This window comes from Patiria miniata, unplaced genomic scaffold (assembly GCF_015706575.1).
Source record: "Patiria miniata isolate m_02_andy unplaced genomic scaffold, ASM1570657v1 HiC_scaffold_3, whole genome shotgun sequence".
NCBI lineage: Eukaryota > Metazoa > Echinodermata > Asteroidea > Valvatida > Asterinidae > Patiria > Patiria miniata.
The window spans coordinates 20,102,160-20,116,096 of NW_024037069.1; the positions used below are offsets into that span (position 1 = coordinate 20,102,160).

The following is a 13,937-nucleotide window of genomic DNA, read 5'->3' on the forward strand; positions in this document are numbered from 1 at the left end:
GCGATCCTTTATTTCACGAGTGCCCCTTTTTAACGTCTTTACTTTTGCCTGTGTGGGAGGGAATTCTGCCATATACCCACCCCTCCCCCTTCACAACGGTCCGGGGGCAAATATTTGTGGGGTACCACTGTTCCCTTTGTATGGGTACCCCATATGGTGTCGTTACACCGGATGACCGGTGAAAAAACCCTGTCTAAATTTCAACACGAATGTACAGAAATTGGGCGTCCCCGCTGTAACGCCCAGCCCCCCCCCCCCACTATGGTGAGAACGCTTGCTATGCTGCTAATGAAGTAAACGACGCAAATTAATTCTGTCTCCCACTGTTCATTCATTCTTACATGTAATATAATTTAATAAAAGTATCTCTTTTGCAGTCTTCCGTTAAATCACGCACTCCTACATTGCTACATTTAAAAAAAAAAATGAACACATATACCTGCAGGATAGTGCTATAATATGATGTCGCGATACAAGGTATTTATAGCACACTGAATTGATCCAAACACTCCAGCATGTACGCTGCTGTTTTAATGATGTCCAAGTGTTTGCCAAAACTGATCGAAGTTGTTTTAAGCGATAGATGCAATGGTGGAGATATGGACTTCGGTCCAATCATGTCGATACGCATATTAGAGGGTTTCTTCGTTGAAAAGCATTATTTGAATTCACTTTTCAATCAACAAATATCCTTCGTTTTTGCTGTCATAATCAGACCTAATCTTGAATAGTTTATATTTACAGCTTAGATTTACTTCTGAATATAATTAAATTTAGAATTCTTGATTAAAATATTTTGACATAAACTAAATCATAAGATATTGTATAGGGTCAAAAATTAGTGTAGGCCTACATTAAATCAGCGGTTTGAGCAAAGCAAGTATTAAGGTTTCATAAAAGCACTTAATGAAAAGTGAATTAAGTAACAGACTGGAAGTTATGTCGTCGGGTCAAAGCAGAAAGGACTTATAAGCCCTATTCAGCATTTTCCAGTATTTCAAGATAATCGAGTTTGAAGATTCACACTGCTTTGAAAATTGCAAAATGTTATTTAAATAGTTTAAATTATGCATATTGTTAAAGGGGGTTCTTTAACTTAACAGTTAAGTATTACTTGCCATATTTGTAACTTAATTATTTAATTACAGCTAATTAAAAAAAGTAAGACCTTTTGGTGCTTCCACACTGAAAGAAATGACAAAAGGACAAAAGGGTGCGTGCAAAAAGGTCCTACAAGCTCTTAAGCCCTTTTTGCATTTCCCAACATCAAACAGAAGGTCTTTGCCTTACTGATTGTATTAGTTTTTAAGGCCCTGTAATGACTGCCTGTTTAAAGGGAAAAAGGCTTATGAGCTTATAAGGCCTTTTTGCTCCCAGTTGTATGCCAAGATCAGTATAAGTCCTTTTAAAATTTCTTAATTACTCCTTAATTGGATGAATAATTAACATAAAACCTCTTTGGGATAAAGACTGTACTGAAAGTAAACAGTTACCATCAAAAAACAAAAATGGACCTAAAGCATGGTATAAGCCCTTTCTGCTTTGACCCGACGATGTGGTATATAGCTTTTTGTGTGAACAGATAGGAAGGGAGCACTGCGCAGCCTAACGAGAACGAATAAAAACTGGTTCCTTATCGCTTCACTCTGTACAAGCCTACGTTGGAAAGAGGAATGGGGACCAGTCTAGTGGTGAATAGCAATACCACTCACTAGTTTACACATCACTTATAATAATTGTGATCTAGAAAAAGGAGCCGCACAATGATCGTAATGTATCACATGCTCAGTGTTAATGATGTAGACTGTGCGCGGACCACATGAAATCACCCACATATTTCGCGAGTGACGAAATTTTTAAGCATGCAGCAAAAATGACTACTTTTTAAAACTACCAGAATAAAATTGCCTTGTGGAACTCAATAGATAAAGGTGGATATGCCAATTTACCTTATTGGCCAGAATATAGAAATACAATCAAATTAAATTAAAAAAAACCCTAGCTGTATAAGATTTAGACAAGATAAAAGGGCCGTGGGCATTTATTTCAGGATTTATTTCCGTGGGATGGCGTTCAAGATTATATTCTTGGGTGCAAGGTGACCTCTCTTACCAAGAGTTGGTGGGATCTGCCAAAACAAACAAGGAGAGATACAATGCCAATTTTAATAAATATGATAGTTAAAGTTACTTATCTCATACTGCTAACAAGCAAAATAAGTTGTTTATTTGAATGCTGACTCTGTTTAGGGTTCACTTATACTACAGGAAAATATCCCCTTCTGAAAATTTATTCAACAGGGGATATCTTCATGTAGTATTTGCGAACTCTTGAAAAGGAAGCATTTACTGGCTGCCAACATTTTGGGTAAAAAACACAGAAATATGTATTCCGTCAAGGTACCTGACTTTTACCATAATGGGAACACAAGAAGTAATGTGGTCTGGTGTGGTAACCTTACTACCTCGGTTTCCGAGCAGACATCGAAGCGATACTGCTGCAGTACACGGACCAGCGCCATCTTGGCTTCCAGCAAGGCAAAGCGCATACCGATGCAGTTACGAGGACCGAAGCCAAACGTTTGGAAACTGCATGGTTTGATGGAGGCCTTGTTCTCAGGGCTGAATCTGAGTTAATGAGATTTAAAATTGTGGAAAAGAAGTGACATTTTGTTCGACCTTTAAACTTTTGTTCAACATTAAAACTACTGTTATATTATCAGCCAATGGCAAAGGAAAGTACGTACTAAGGTTTTAGACTAAAATTGACAAAAGAAAACCTAGTTAGAAGGAAATAAGGCCAAAAAAATAAATACTCGGTCTCTGGTCAGCGCGCGCGTCGATTTTAATCATGCGCGTCAACCTTTTTTTTCTTCTTCAAATTAACACGGAAGCTACAACAGCGCCCTTTATTGCCGCACCTTCTCAAATTTTTGAACCAAGGAGCACCAAAGAATGGGGAAATTGCCCCAAGGCAAATGATAAAGGGCACCAAGGCAAATTATGGAGGACACCAATGTATAATGAGGACACAAAAAAGCAAAATAGTACCCATCTTGTCTGTGCAATTTAAGCTTGAAAAAAAAAGCCACCAAAAAAAAACAAAAACAAAAAAAACGCGTCGCCGCATGAATTCCGGAACTTCGGTCTGACCAGAGACCGACTATGTTTTTTGGCCTTAACATCATCAAGTATTGCAATCATGCAGTATTAATGTTAAATTCATGTTAGAGTCACACAATTACAACTCTCGAGATGAAAAGTAAGACAAGTTGACATTGCTCATCAGTACAATTTGTTACAGTACAGGTTTTGGCAGTTTGGTATCGGGTTTTCGTCCTTACATTTACCCGACAGGTTCCCTACCCCATCAATCATTTCATAACTGTTGTGAATGAACTTCGGGCATGTCTTATTGTCACGCCAGCAGCCATTGCGATCATGCTATTTGCCTAGCGCTCTCTTGCGGCCAACTAAACTTTTTTTAGCACAGCGCGCACCATCAAGAAAAATTGCGCGCTGCTTTTAAACTATGCAAAGGGCGTAACGGCGCTTTATTTGTGTTAGATAGCTGGCTTTCCGGGCGTATTGTATGTATTGATATAGTTTTTCTGTAGGGCTAGCTGCGAAATAACTTTGATTTCGATCCAACGTCTCGTTGAATCAACACCATCATTTTCTGCGAGCATCGCACACTCCTCTTTACTGCCAATTTTGGGTGCGGCTCCCTGTCAGCAGCGTCACAATTTTATCCGGCGTTGCCGGTATTGCAGTTGATTCTGCATTATTTTCTTCCGCTGCTTGCTGCTTCATCGATTTTAACATCGAGAACGGAGAGGAAGGCGTGAACGTAGATCGTCCCAAGTGGTGAGTAAATCCCCCTTGTGTGTTGTTTTTATTTTTTTATGCCACAATCTTTTTATGCCGCAATCTGGACTTAATTGAATGTTTCTTTGTAGACCTACTGCCAGATATAAGACGGTTATAAACAGACACGGCCGGAAATGTATATTTGCGATCACGACTTTTGTATTTAACAAAATAATAACTGTTGAATTACATCTGTTTGTCGTGACGTTCAGTTATTTTGTGAATCAGCAATTCGCTTATGATTCACTAAAAAAAAGTGGCAATAAAGGATTGTCTGTTGATTTTATTTTATGCTTAGAACATTTAAACACAATTCCTACTCTTAATATTTTTCGGCAACTCTGGAAAACAATGTTAACATTTATTGTATTTTCCTGTATCTACATTTTCCTTTTGAAACAAATTACCTTTTGCAACACAAGAACACGCAAACTTTAACTTAATCTTAGTGGTGCTATAATTCATGTTCACATTTATTATTTGAAATAGACTTCCCCATTTTCCCAAAAATATCGGTTTTCTTTAATAAAATGCTATCTTCAGAAATTTGTTCTAGAGCATAGTGGCTATCAATATTTCATTATTATTCAACATTATTTGGTGAACAATTCATTTTTATTCTCGGAATTAAATTGCATTATAAATATTCTTATTCTTGCATAGTTGCCATTTCAAATGATAATTCCATTTGAGCAACGTGGTAAAACACTCTTTCAATAACTGATGTATTTATAAAAATATTGTTGGATTTAAAAATAAGGAAAACAGTGTTTTCCCAAATTACTTTGAATTTAATAATGCATTTAATAATGTACTTTGATCTGAAACGCTATTTTCCCATAATTCATAAGTGATTTATTGTTTGTATGTATTTCAGATCCTTGGATTGACAGTTCATAGACTTTTCCCTTTGTCTGTCGCTCTTTAAGACTATCGTTCAAATATATACTAAACTAAATTTAGACTATCGTTCACTTTTGTAAATACCCGATATAATTTGTACATATTTTGTCTCATGCATTTGCTGTAGATATAGTTTGAGACAACCAGCCAATTTCGCTTCACCCAAATTTCTTTTAGTGGAACCACTCGGATGTGCGGAGAGTGACACATTTTACTAACTTTATTTCGCTCTCCACGGTTACACAAGGGTTGTGACTGGTTGTCTCATTCTGTGACAGGCTGTGACAGGATGTGACATATTGTGGCAGATTGTGACAAGTTGTGACAACTTGTGACAAGTTGTGACAAGTTGTGACAAGTTCTGATTGTGACAGGATGTGGCTTATCTATGCTTCGGAAAAAAATGCCTAATGACAGATGAAAAGAAAAGGTGGGTGACATGGTTGGATAGCTTGTCACAGCCTTGTGACTAAGTGACACAAATTGATGAGGCATTACCTCTCGGGGTCAAACGTGGTCGGATTGGTCCAGTATTCCTCGTCGTAATGCATAGTCCAGACACTGACCAGCACTCCAACACCCTTTTCAATGACAAGGCCCTTATAGGTGATGGTATCGTTGCACATACGATCAAACCTATTAAGTTAAACGTCAGTTATAAGCAGATAGTCACATTCTCATTTAAGTGGTTTTAAAGGGCCAATGACATGAATCTTACTGGGGAACATATTTTGTGCAACTTTCTACTCCTTTTAAATGTATGGAAACTAATAACATCCCTTTTCGTGAATTTGATTGAAAAGTTCCAATTTTTTTTTTTTAAACATTTACAAATTTCCATGTTTTTCATGACAAATGTGTGAGCAGCACTTGCTGTGATGTCATTTCAGGAAGACACTGTTCACTTTTCTGTCCTCATTTGTGAGAAAACGTTGTTCACTGGTTCACTGTCATGTACTGAAACAACAATCAATCATCAAAGAAAAGACAATTGTCAACAGAAAAATATCCAAAATTCTAGCAAAGTTGGGTGCTGAAATAGCTGTATCATTTAGGTTTCTGCCTGAAATGACGTCACACTTCTGCTCATGAATATCGAAATTTGCATAAGCATAAAAACGAAAAAGGCACCAAAGTAGGCCTACCCTTAAAAATGGCAAAATGAAAATTGAAAAGGAGACACAAAGGTGACATTGATTTAACAATTACATTTAGATGATCCCTTTAAATGTTTACATGTTTATACATTGAACGTCGGAACACACTTCAATGCATTGTTTGAACAAAACAATAATATCGGAACATTTAACATTTCCATCTTATTAGCCACATTATCATCAAATTTATAAAGATCATCAGATTAATTGTTCTAAAATCAATGTGTTTTCTTAAATTTTGCGGAAGAACACATAGAAGTAAAGAATACTTCAATGGTTTCTTACACGACTGTTGGGGGATACATGCGCAGTGATTCATTGATCACCATGTCCAGGTACTCCATCTTGGCGATGACGTCATAGCCAAGGTTGTCTCGCGTGGGAGCGAGGTTGTCAATCTCAGCGTGTAGTTTCTCTTGTGCGTCTTGGTTGGTAGCCAGCAGGTAGGCAGTTAAGCTCAGCATCGCGGTGCTGGTGTCGTAACCAGCCAGGAAAAAGATGAGCGACTGATGAGGAAATAAAAAAAGGAATGACACTCTGTTCAAGTGCAGGTTTAATCTACACCTAAAGAATTCTAACGAAGTTTTGGGCCAAATTGTCATTGGAGCTGCCATGTCGGGAACCAGCCAGGGGCAACGGCATGTCGCATACAAAAGAGAAAAAAAATAAGAGTCTACCCTAACCTGTCTGCTTTGCCAAAGTTTCTTCAGCAAATTCTTTGCGCTTTTTAGAGACTCAACGACAGTTTTCATGAGTTTCATACGTTCCATGTCATATTAAAATACAGGCAAACACTACCGTGCCCTAAGGCCAAAAAAAAATTCTCCGGTTTCTGGTATGGAGCTTGCCCAAAAAGTGGTACAGCGACGCGGCTTTTTTTTGCCTCAAATGTCGGCTGATGACTGCAAATAGTGCTCGACTAAGAGAGTCCAGAGAGGCCATAAGCTTATTCTCGATCATAACCCCATCCAAAAACACGTTAAAATTGTGCAGCAGCAGGATTCCAGTTAAACCAGTGCGTTTGGCGGTTTTGAGACATCATCTTTCATTGAAAAAAAAAAACTTTTTCATTTTGCCGATGCGCATGGCTACGGCGACGCGCGCGCATACCAGAAACCGGAGCCTTTTTTTTTTGGCCTAACGAAGAAGAACAACATTCTTCTTCCGAAACCAACGAGAAAATTATCATCTAGTCAAAAGCGCTAGGCTGATGTTCATTAAAAACCATCAGCAAACAAATTCACCTGCGCCATGACATCCTCTGTCGACAAGGGCTTGCGTTGGACCACGCCCTTTCCTTTGGCTTTGTCTGAAGAGGGCGTGTCTTCCTGATCAACCTCGGGGTCATTGTGAGCATTCAGCATCAACTGAAGAAGATCAACGCGCTGTCAAATGGAAGCAGCAACGATAACATCTTAGGTTCGTGCTCATTACAATCTTACATTTCTATACGAAGAATTATAAGATTGCAAGGACCTGTTTCCGATAACACAAATACGCTGAAAACATATTACAATCTTTTTTCCTCAAAAACTTGCTCAGGTGTAAGTTATAGTTTCTTTGACGACAACTTTTTATAAACAAGTCCAAAAGGCTCAGTTCTTCCCAAGATACAACGAAAATTTGCTTCGAAAGGTTTACTCTTTCTGTATTTCTCAAAATTGCAGAATTTCTCAACTGCAGGAGTTATTTTCCAAAGAAAGTGAGATGAAAAAGTATGAATTTTTTTTCTCCAAAGGAGAGTGAGGATTCAGTAAAAAGCAACCAATGCCAAAAAAAAAAAAAAAAAAAAATTGATTTGTTAAGGCAAAATCATAAACCTATTGGATAGAGCGCCATCACAGAGGACAGGGCTTTGGGCCTCTGTTATACGCTCGAGTAGCCATTTTGAACTTTCATTGTCACTAAATTTTAACACAATAAAAGCCTGTCCTCGGTGAGGGCGTTGTGTACATGGGGTCGGAGTGAGTATACGGGTGCAGGCCGGTAAATAGGCTTGAAATTGCCTACGCCGGCCAAATCACGATTAAATTCTTCGGTATTAGAGCATTTTATGGGCTATGATCTTGAGGGTTTGTAAAAAAGGAAGGTGGAAGCTGTGCACAGGTCTGTGAGCTTGCATTTCTGTGAAATCTGGATGAAATTGGGCCCCAAAAGTGCCTTATTTTGCAATGGAGCGTAGGCATCGTTTTTCAAAATGGCGATAGGCTTCAGGACTATATTTAGGGGTGATCACCTTCGCATGATCATGATCACCTTCGCATGATCACCTTCGCAAATTTCTTCCAAAAGTTAACAGATTACCCCCTCCCTCCCCCCCGAAAAAAAACCCAGAAAATGAAAGATGATGAAATAAGCTTTAATTTGATGCATGTCTTGAAACGCCTTGGAGAGGTGTCAGTATTTGTCCTGAATTTCTGAAGTGGGAGCATTTATCATTGGGGTCTATGGAAGTTTATTTACTGGTCTGTAGCCATACATCGCCTACTTACCTGGGAGGCCTGTTCGCCCTCTGCCGTTCGCATTTTGCACGCGGCCTCCGTCACGTCCATGAAAAACTTGAGGGCGTCAGGTGCAAACAAAGATATGTTCAAAAAGGTAAATACACGCCCCATGAACGGAAAAAGACCTGCAAAAAAATGGGGGGGGGGTTGAAATGTTTAAAATATATCATTTTGTGGTTCGATTGGCTGGGGTCTTTTTTGAGTGAACTTAAACACCAAGAAGGAAAACATTATTCGCTTCCCAAAATGATGCGACGTTGTTCACTTTTCTGTTTATGAGAACAAATGTCAATTTACAATAATGATAAATCAACTTTAACCCTAAAAATGGCGGTCAAAACTCAACCAAAAGAAGTGTCCACAAAATTGAGCACGTATAACACGGTATCGTTATGTCATTGAAATACTGCAATTAACTAAGGACTTCCGTAACAAACATCGGTTAAATAATGAAGGCTTACAAATGTTGTAAACCTGTAGTCACGTGACTAAACACGTTGACATACAAATTAACCGGCACAATACAAATGACAAGAAACTACATGTATGTTGAAATTAAACTCATTTTCAGGAAAAGTGCCCTTCTTAAAATGTTATCTTCAGTTTCTTTCTACAGCGGAACTTACTCAAAATTAGGACTTTCGGACTCAGCCTGCTGAACTCGAAAAACTTCTTTGCGTTCTTGACGAACGGATCATCCTTGCTCCCCTGAGAGTCAACCTCGAGACCAAAACCGCACTTGGCGATGACGTCCATGGTGTATGCCCCGGACACACTGAGAAAAGAGGATGGGATTTGGATGCCAACATTTTTCCCATGACATTACGTCGATCTAGAACCTTCCTTTGCTAGTACCCACGTCTTATTTAGGCGCAACGGCTTCCCTTTTCAATTCCTTAACTCTAATTTGAAAGATTCCATTTAACAGATTTGTATAGAAAGTCACAGTTTCTGCTGGCTTACAAAAGCTACATGCATTATTAGCGGTAATACGTAAGTTTCCCACAATGCTTCGCGTTGCCTTCGTGAAAGACATTAGCCATCAGCTTCGTGAAAGATATTTGTTACATATCATAGGGAGGATGGCAGTACCAGATACAACTTTTGGTCGGTATATACGAGAAAACATGTGGAACCTTGTTGATGCATACAATTGCCTCATTTTTTTCGTAAATGTTATAAAGGGGAGTATTTTACTAGTACTAGTTGTGAGCTGTTGGTGCTGTGATTTAAAAACAAATGCCAAATGTCATGAGGTGGGGGCAGTTGACCTTCTGAAACCTCCTCCCCCCTACCACAACCATCAGTTTGCTATAATTGTGGTTGGATACGAGTGAACAAACCAGCAACACGACATAAATCTACTTCGTAAACTGTTTTTTGTTTGTTTTATACACAGGAATCTCTAACTATCGAATAGTTATAACAAAATGTAATCGAAATCGAATCTTCAAAAAGTTTATCAGATATCACAAGGTCAAAGATTCTTCGATCTTTTATGGAAGAAACAAAACTTACACCATAAAGTCGATGGACATGTCTCCCTCTCGCGCTTTACCGATACTCGCCAGCAGAGTATCACAACACTCATTGATCAATGGAGACATCTGAATTTAAGTGAAGAGAAAAAAACACAAACCCCGAAATAATCGACAAGTGGAGGAACCTAAGCGTCGTCATTTCTGAACTTAAGCTACACGTCTCCACCACTTCCTCTCCGAAATTGGTTGAAAAACATACTTTACATCAGATAGAAAAAAAAGGATTTCTACGAATTACAGGTGTCCACGTGCCTGTTAATTCCATGAAATGTTTATGAAATCTAGAATTTCTTAAATTGTATTAAAATCAATGTTTTGTCCGGAAAATCCATCTAGTTTTTTTCCACTAGGCTCTGCAACCTGGGACATTTATTGTTTCTTCTTTCCACAGGTTTTCTAAGTGCCATCAACAATTATAAGGAAATATCGGCTTCAGTATAGTACCAGAAAGGAATAAAAATTGATAGAATGAAAAGAAAGACAACGTTATGTCTACTTTCGGTTATTTTGAAAGGCCCACCCATAATATTTACCTTTCTCATTTTGGAGGCACTGAATGACGGAGTGATGACGCTGCGTATCTCTTTCCATTCCTCATTCACAAGATCAGTCAAGGCCCTGCTTAAAGGTTTCTGAGACATCCCGATCCTCTACAGAAAGCAACAATGAGGTTTGTTATAATTTTATCGTGAGCTTGGATACTGTAATTGCATGGTCTTGGACGGCCACGTCTGGACAATAAAAAGGTTTGTTATACTACAGTGAATTTGTATTGGTCCATCATCGATCACGTGTCATGCAATAAACACGCATGTACAGCGATTGCGCGCGCGCGTGGTACATGAGTGATGTTCTTCCCCACGTGGTACATTACCTTTTTCTTTGCTGCTTTTGAAAATGTCGTTTCCAACGCGTTGTATTTTATTTGTGTGACTTCATGTACGAGGTTGTAGCTACGCTGGTACTACGTAAATCAATGCATTTTTTTTTTATACGAGATGTCCTATTGGGGAGTGTGAAGCAATATTTGTGCAAATGTCGTGTCTAGGTTTTATTATATGTCTGTGGGAGTGACACCGTGCAATGGAAGTTCTATTCACCGCGCGCAATAGAACTTCCATTGCACTGTGCGCTGCGCGCCACGCGTGCACCATGCGTTGGGACGAATAATTCAATGACATAATTATGATCAACGATCCACCAATCAGATGACGGGGATTTATTCAGGTGTTGTGTAAAACAAAACAATCGTTGACTGCTGTGATATGGGATATGACGTTTTAACCCCCTTCGGGGCGCATAGCACCCTCGGCGATGCGCCCTTCGGGTGTTAAAAACGTCATATCCCACATCACAGCAGTTAATAATTGTTAAATGGTACATGTATAAGAGTACTATGATAGTAAAAAAATAGTAGGAGGATTACACAATGGTACAAGAATAATCAAAATAGTATGTGGACCCCGCATGAGCAGACATTAAGGTCTTTCACAAGCACTGAATTGAAATAACAAAAACCTGTCCTCATAGAGGGCGCTCTCTGAGGACAGGTAAAAAAAAAGGTACTACAAAATACATGTATACTCAAAACTTTCGACAAATTGTGAGTGGTAATCCGTTCTTCTGACTATGATTTTTTTAAAGGCGCATTAATTTTGATGTTTTTGCAAAAGTTATTTCTTGATATTTTCTTACAAACGTTACAGTTAAGCAAATGTTTTTCCTAATTATGCCTGATTTATTTTCATTGTCTTTATTTCTCAGTCTTTATTCCTGTTTCTTCAGCAATTGAAATGATTATCTTACCCTTCGATTGTTGAAACTCGAGAAATTCTTGACCAGGATGTTCTTCAGAAGATCAGGGTCAGTGATTATCAGGACTGGCCGATGGAAATCGTACGTACTAATAATTTATATTTGTCCAAAAATAATAACTAAATAATAAAATAAATAAATACACAAATTAAAAAATACATTTTTTTTTACTCGCAAAGGACACATATTATTGCTTCCTTTGAGTAAAGAAAGTGAAATAATATACAAAAATGAATAAAATAATTTCTGAGTGCATTGTGAACAATGTAAAATTATAATAAATAACAAGAATACAACAGTTAGAATAATTAAATAAACAAGAGGGTAAACACAAAATAAGCGAAATATGATGACATTATGCGACGTCACCGCGATTTCCCAATCGGCTGTGTAGTACAGTGTCCTGCCAAACTAGTTAACCATGGTGACGAAGCATACCAGATCACAAAAATTAAAACCAAAACAGACTTAGATGTAGCAAACAAGAAAATGTCATGCAAATAAAATAACCAACCCCCTTGTCTAAGGGGGAGGGGTAAGGTGGGTAAGGAGGAAATGCCACATAAACACCTGTCTGTACAATGTGGTATCAGTTTTTGAAATAGTACGCCCAAGCAATAAAAATGAATTACTATAATATTAAAAAAAAACATGGAAATGCCAGTTATAAGTGCTTATTTAGACTACCTTACCCGACAACTCTTCCGTACTTCTTAACATAATCGGTGAAAGTCGTCTGGAGTCCCTGCATGTCACAAAAAATTTAGAGAAGAAAATAAACTATATTTCGATGTGATATTCTAAAAGAAAACTTTTATTTGACGGGTGGCACTGAGACTTTCTGGTTTTTCCCAGAATTAATACTGATGGAAGTTTTGCACGTCGGGGAGACGTAAATTAACAAGCCAGTGTGCCCTTCTGAAATGACGTCTGTTACAGTGCAAAACCCTATATTGAATTTCAAAATTTAAAATTCAAAAAATAATATCCTTGATTCTTCAAGAATTTAGTGTATTTTTTTGTCTGTTCACAGGTCTGATCAAGGTAAGAATGTTGAAGATACAAAGCTGCGTATAAAGTGGCGGAAAGAGAGATTGAAAGAAAGTATAGACTACATGTATTGAAAGCTTACACGACGCCACTGCAGTGCATTCCCAAAGATGGGAACGTAGTCAGCCACAGGGATGCCTAGTCTCTGAAAATAATGATGACGCCACCAATCATACCTGGGTAAAAAAAAGAAGCTTTCTAAAGAGGATATGCCAAGTCGAATTCTTCAAAATCAAATAAAAACCATAAAACATAACATCACGAATATTTGGAATAATTTTGTGTATTAAAGGTCGTCGCCTAAATAATCCAAAGGTGCGTCTTCTTTAACTTATAAACATTACGCCACGGTACCAACTTAACAAACTTTGTTCTTTGACGCCATCAATATGGGTAGTGTCACCAATGTCCGTTATTGGCAATGGTGACGCAACTTGTACTGCCTGCAATGTTTATAGAAATGTGTGCATAATGCCTATAAATCCTACTCACAAAAAGTAACTTTTACGTTTCCTTTTTCCCGTGTTAAATACTAAATAGGCCTAGGCCTATGACATTGAAACTTTTGAAAACTTCGGAGCAACAAATTCAAAGAGTTATTTTTCATAATTATTGTAGGCCTACAAATACATGTATTGCCTATGGTACTATCATAAACTATACTGCAATGGGATCGAGCAAAAGGTTAGATTGTCACGATAATTCATTTGCAGCAGGCAACATGGTATAAAACTATAAATATCGAGGTTTCCAAAGAGAAAAGCTCCTTACCATGCTAACAAAAGCAGCACGCCAATAACCAACGTCCACGTCACAGACACGTCTAGCCCAAACAGCTCCATGCTCGCTCACCATGCACGAGAAAACTTGGCGATCACTACAATTGACGAGTGTATTTTGGAGAATACAGGGGAGGCCTCGCCCCAGCGGTTCATAATCACATTAATGAGCTAGACCAAAGGTGAAGCGCGCAAAGGTTTACGGTGTTGTAACGCTTCGACTTGATTCAAGTCGGTAAATGGTCCTGGTTTGTGCGTGGCCATGTCGAATACTGACCTATTGTACTGACCTGATATTTCATCTATTTGCATGATGATT

At 38.3% G+C, this 13,937-nt stretch overlaps 1 protein-coding gene across 1 annotated transcript; it reads right to left on the minus strand.

Annotated features, from left to right (window-relative positions):
- Positions 1–372: 372 nt before the first annotated feature.
- On the minus strand, positions 373–13,681 carry LOC119736543 (cytochrome P450 3A24-like). Its single transcript, XM_038210557.1, has 13 exons — positions 13,611–13,681; positions 12,922–13,015; positions 12,482–12,534; positions 11,781–11,877; positions 10,508–10,624; positions 9,952–10,040; positions 9,060–9,208; positions 8,422–8,558; positions 7,174–7,314; positions 6,215–6,435; positions 5,271–5,408; positions 2,465–2,627; positions 373–2,128 (listed from the first exon to the last, which is right to left on the minus strand). The coding sequence occupies exons 1-13, from the start codon at positions 13,679–13,681 to the stop codon at positions 2,054–2,056; spliced, it is 1,545 nt and encodes a 514-aa protein (XP_038066485.1). The 3' UTR covers positions 373–2,053.
- Positions 13,682–13,937: the final 256 nt, after the last annotated feature.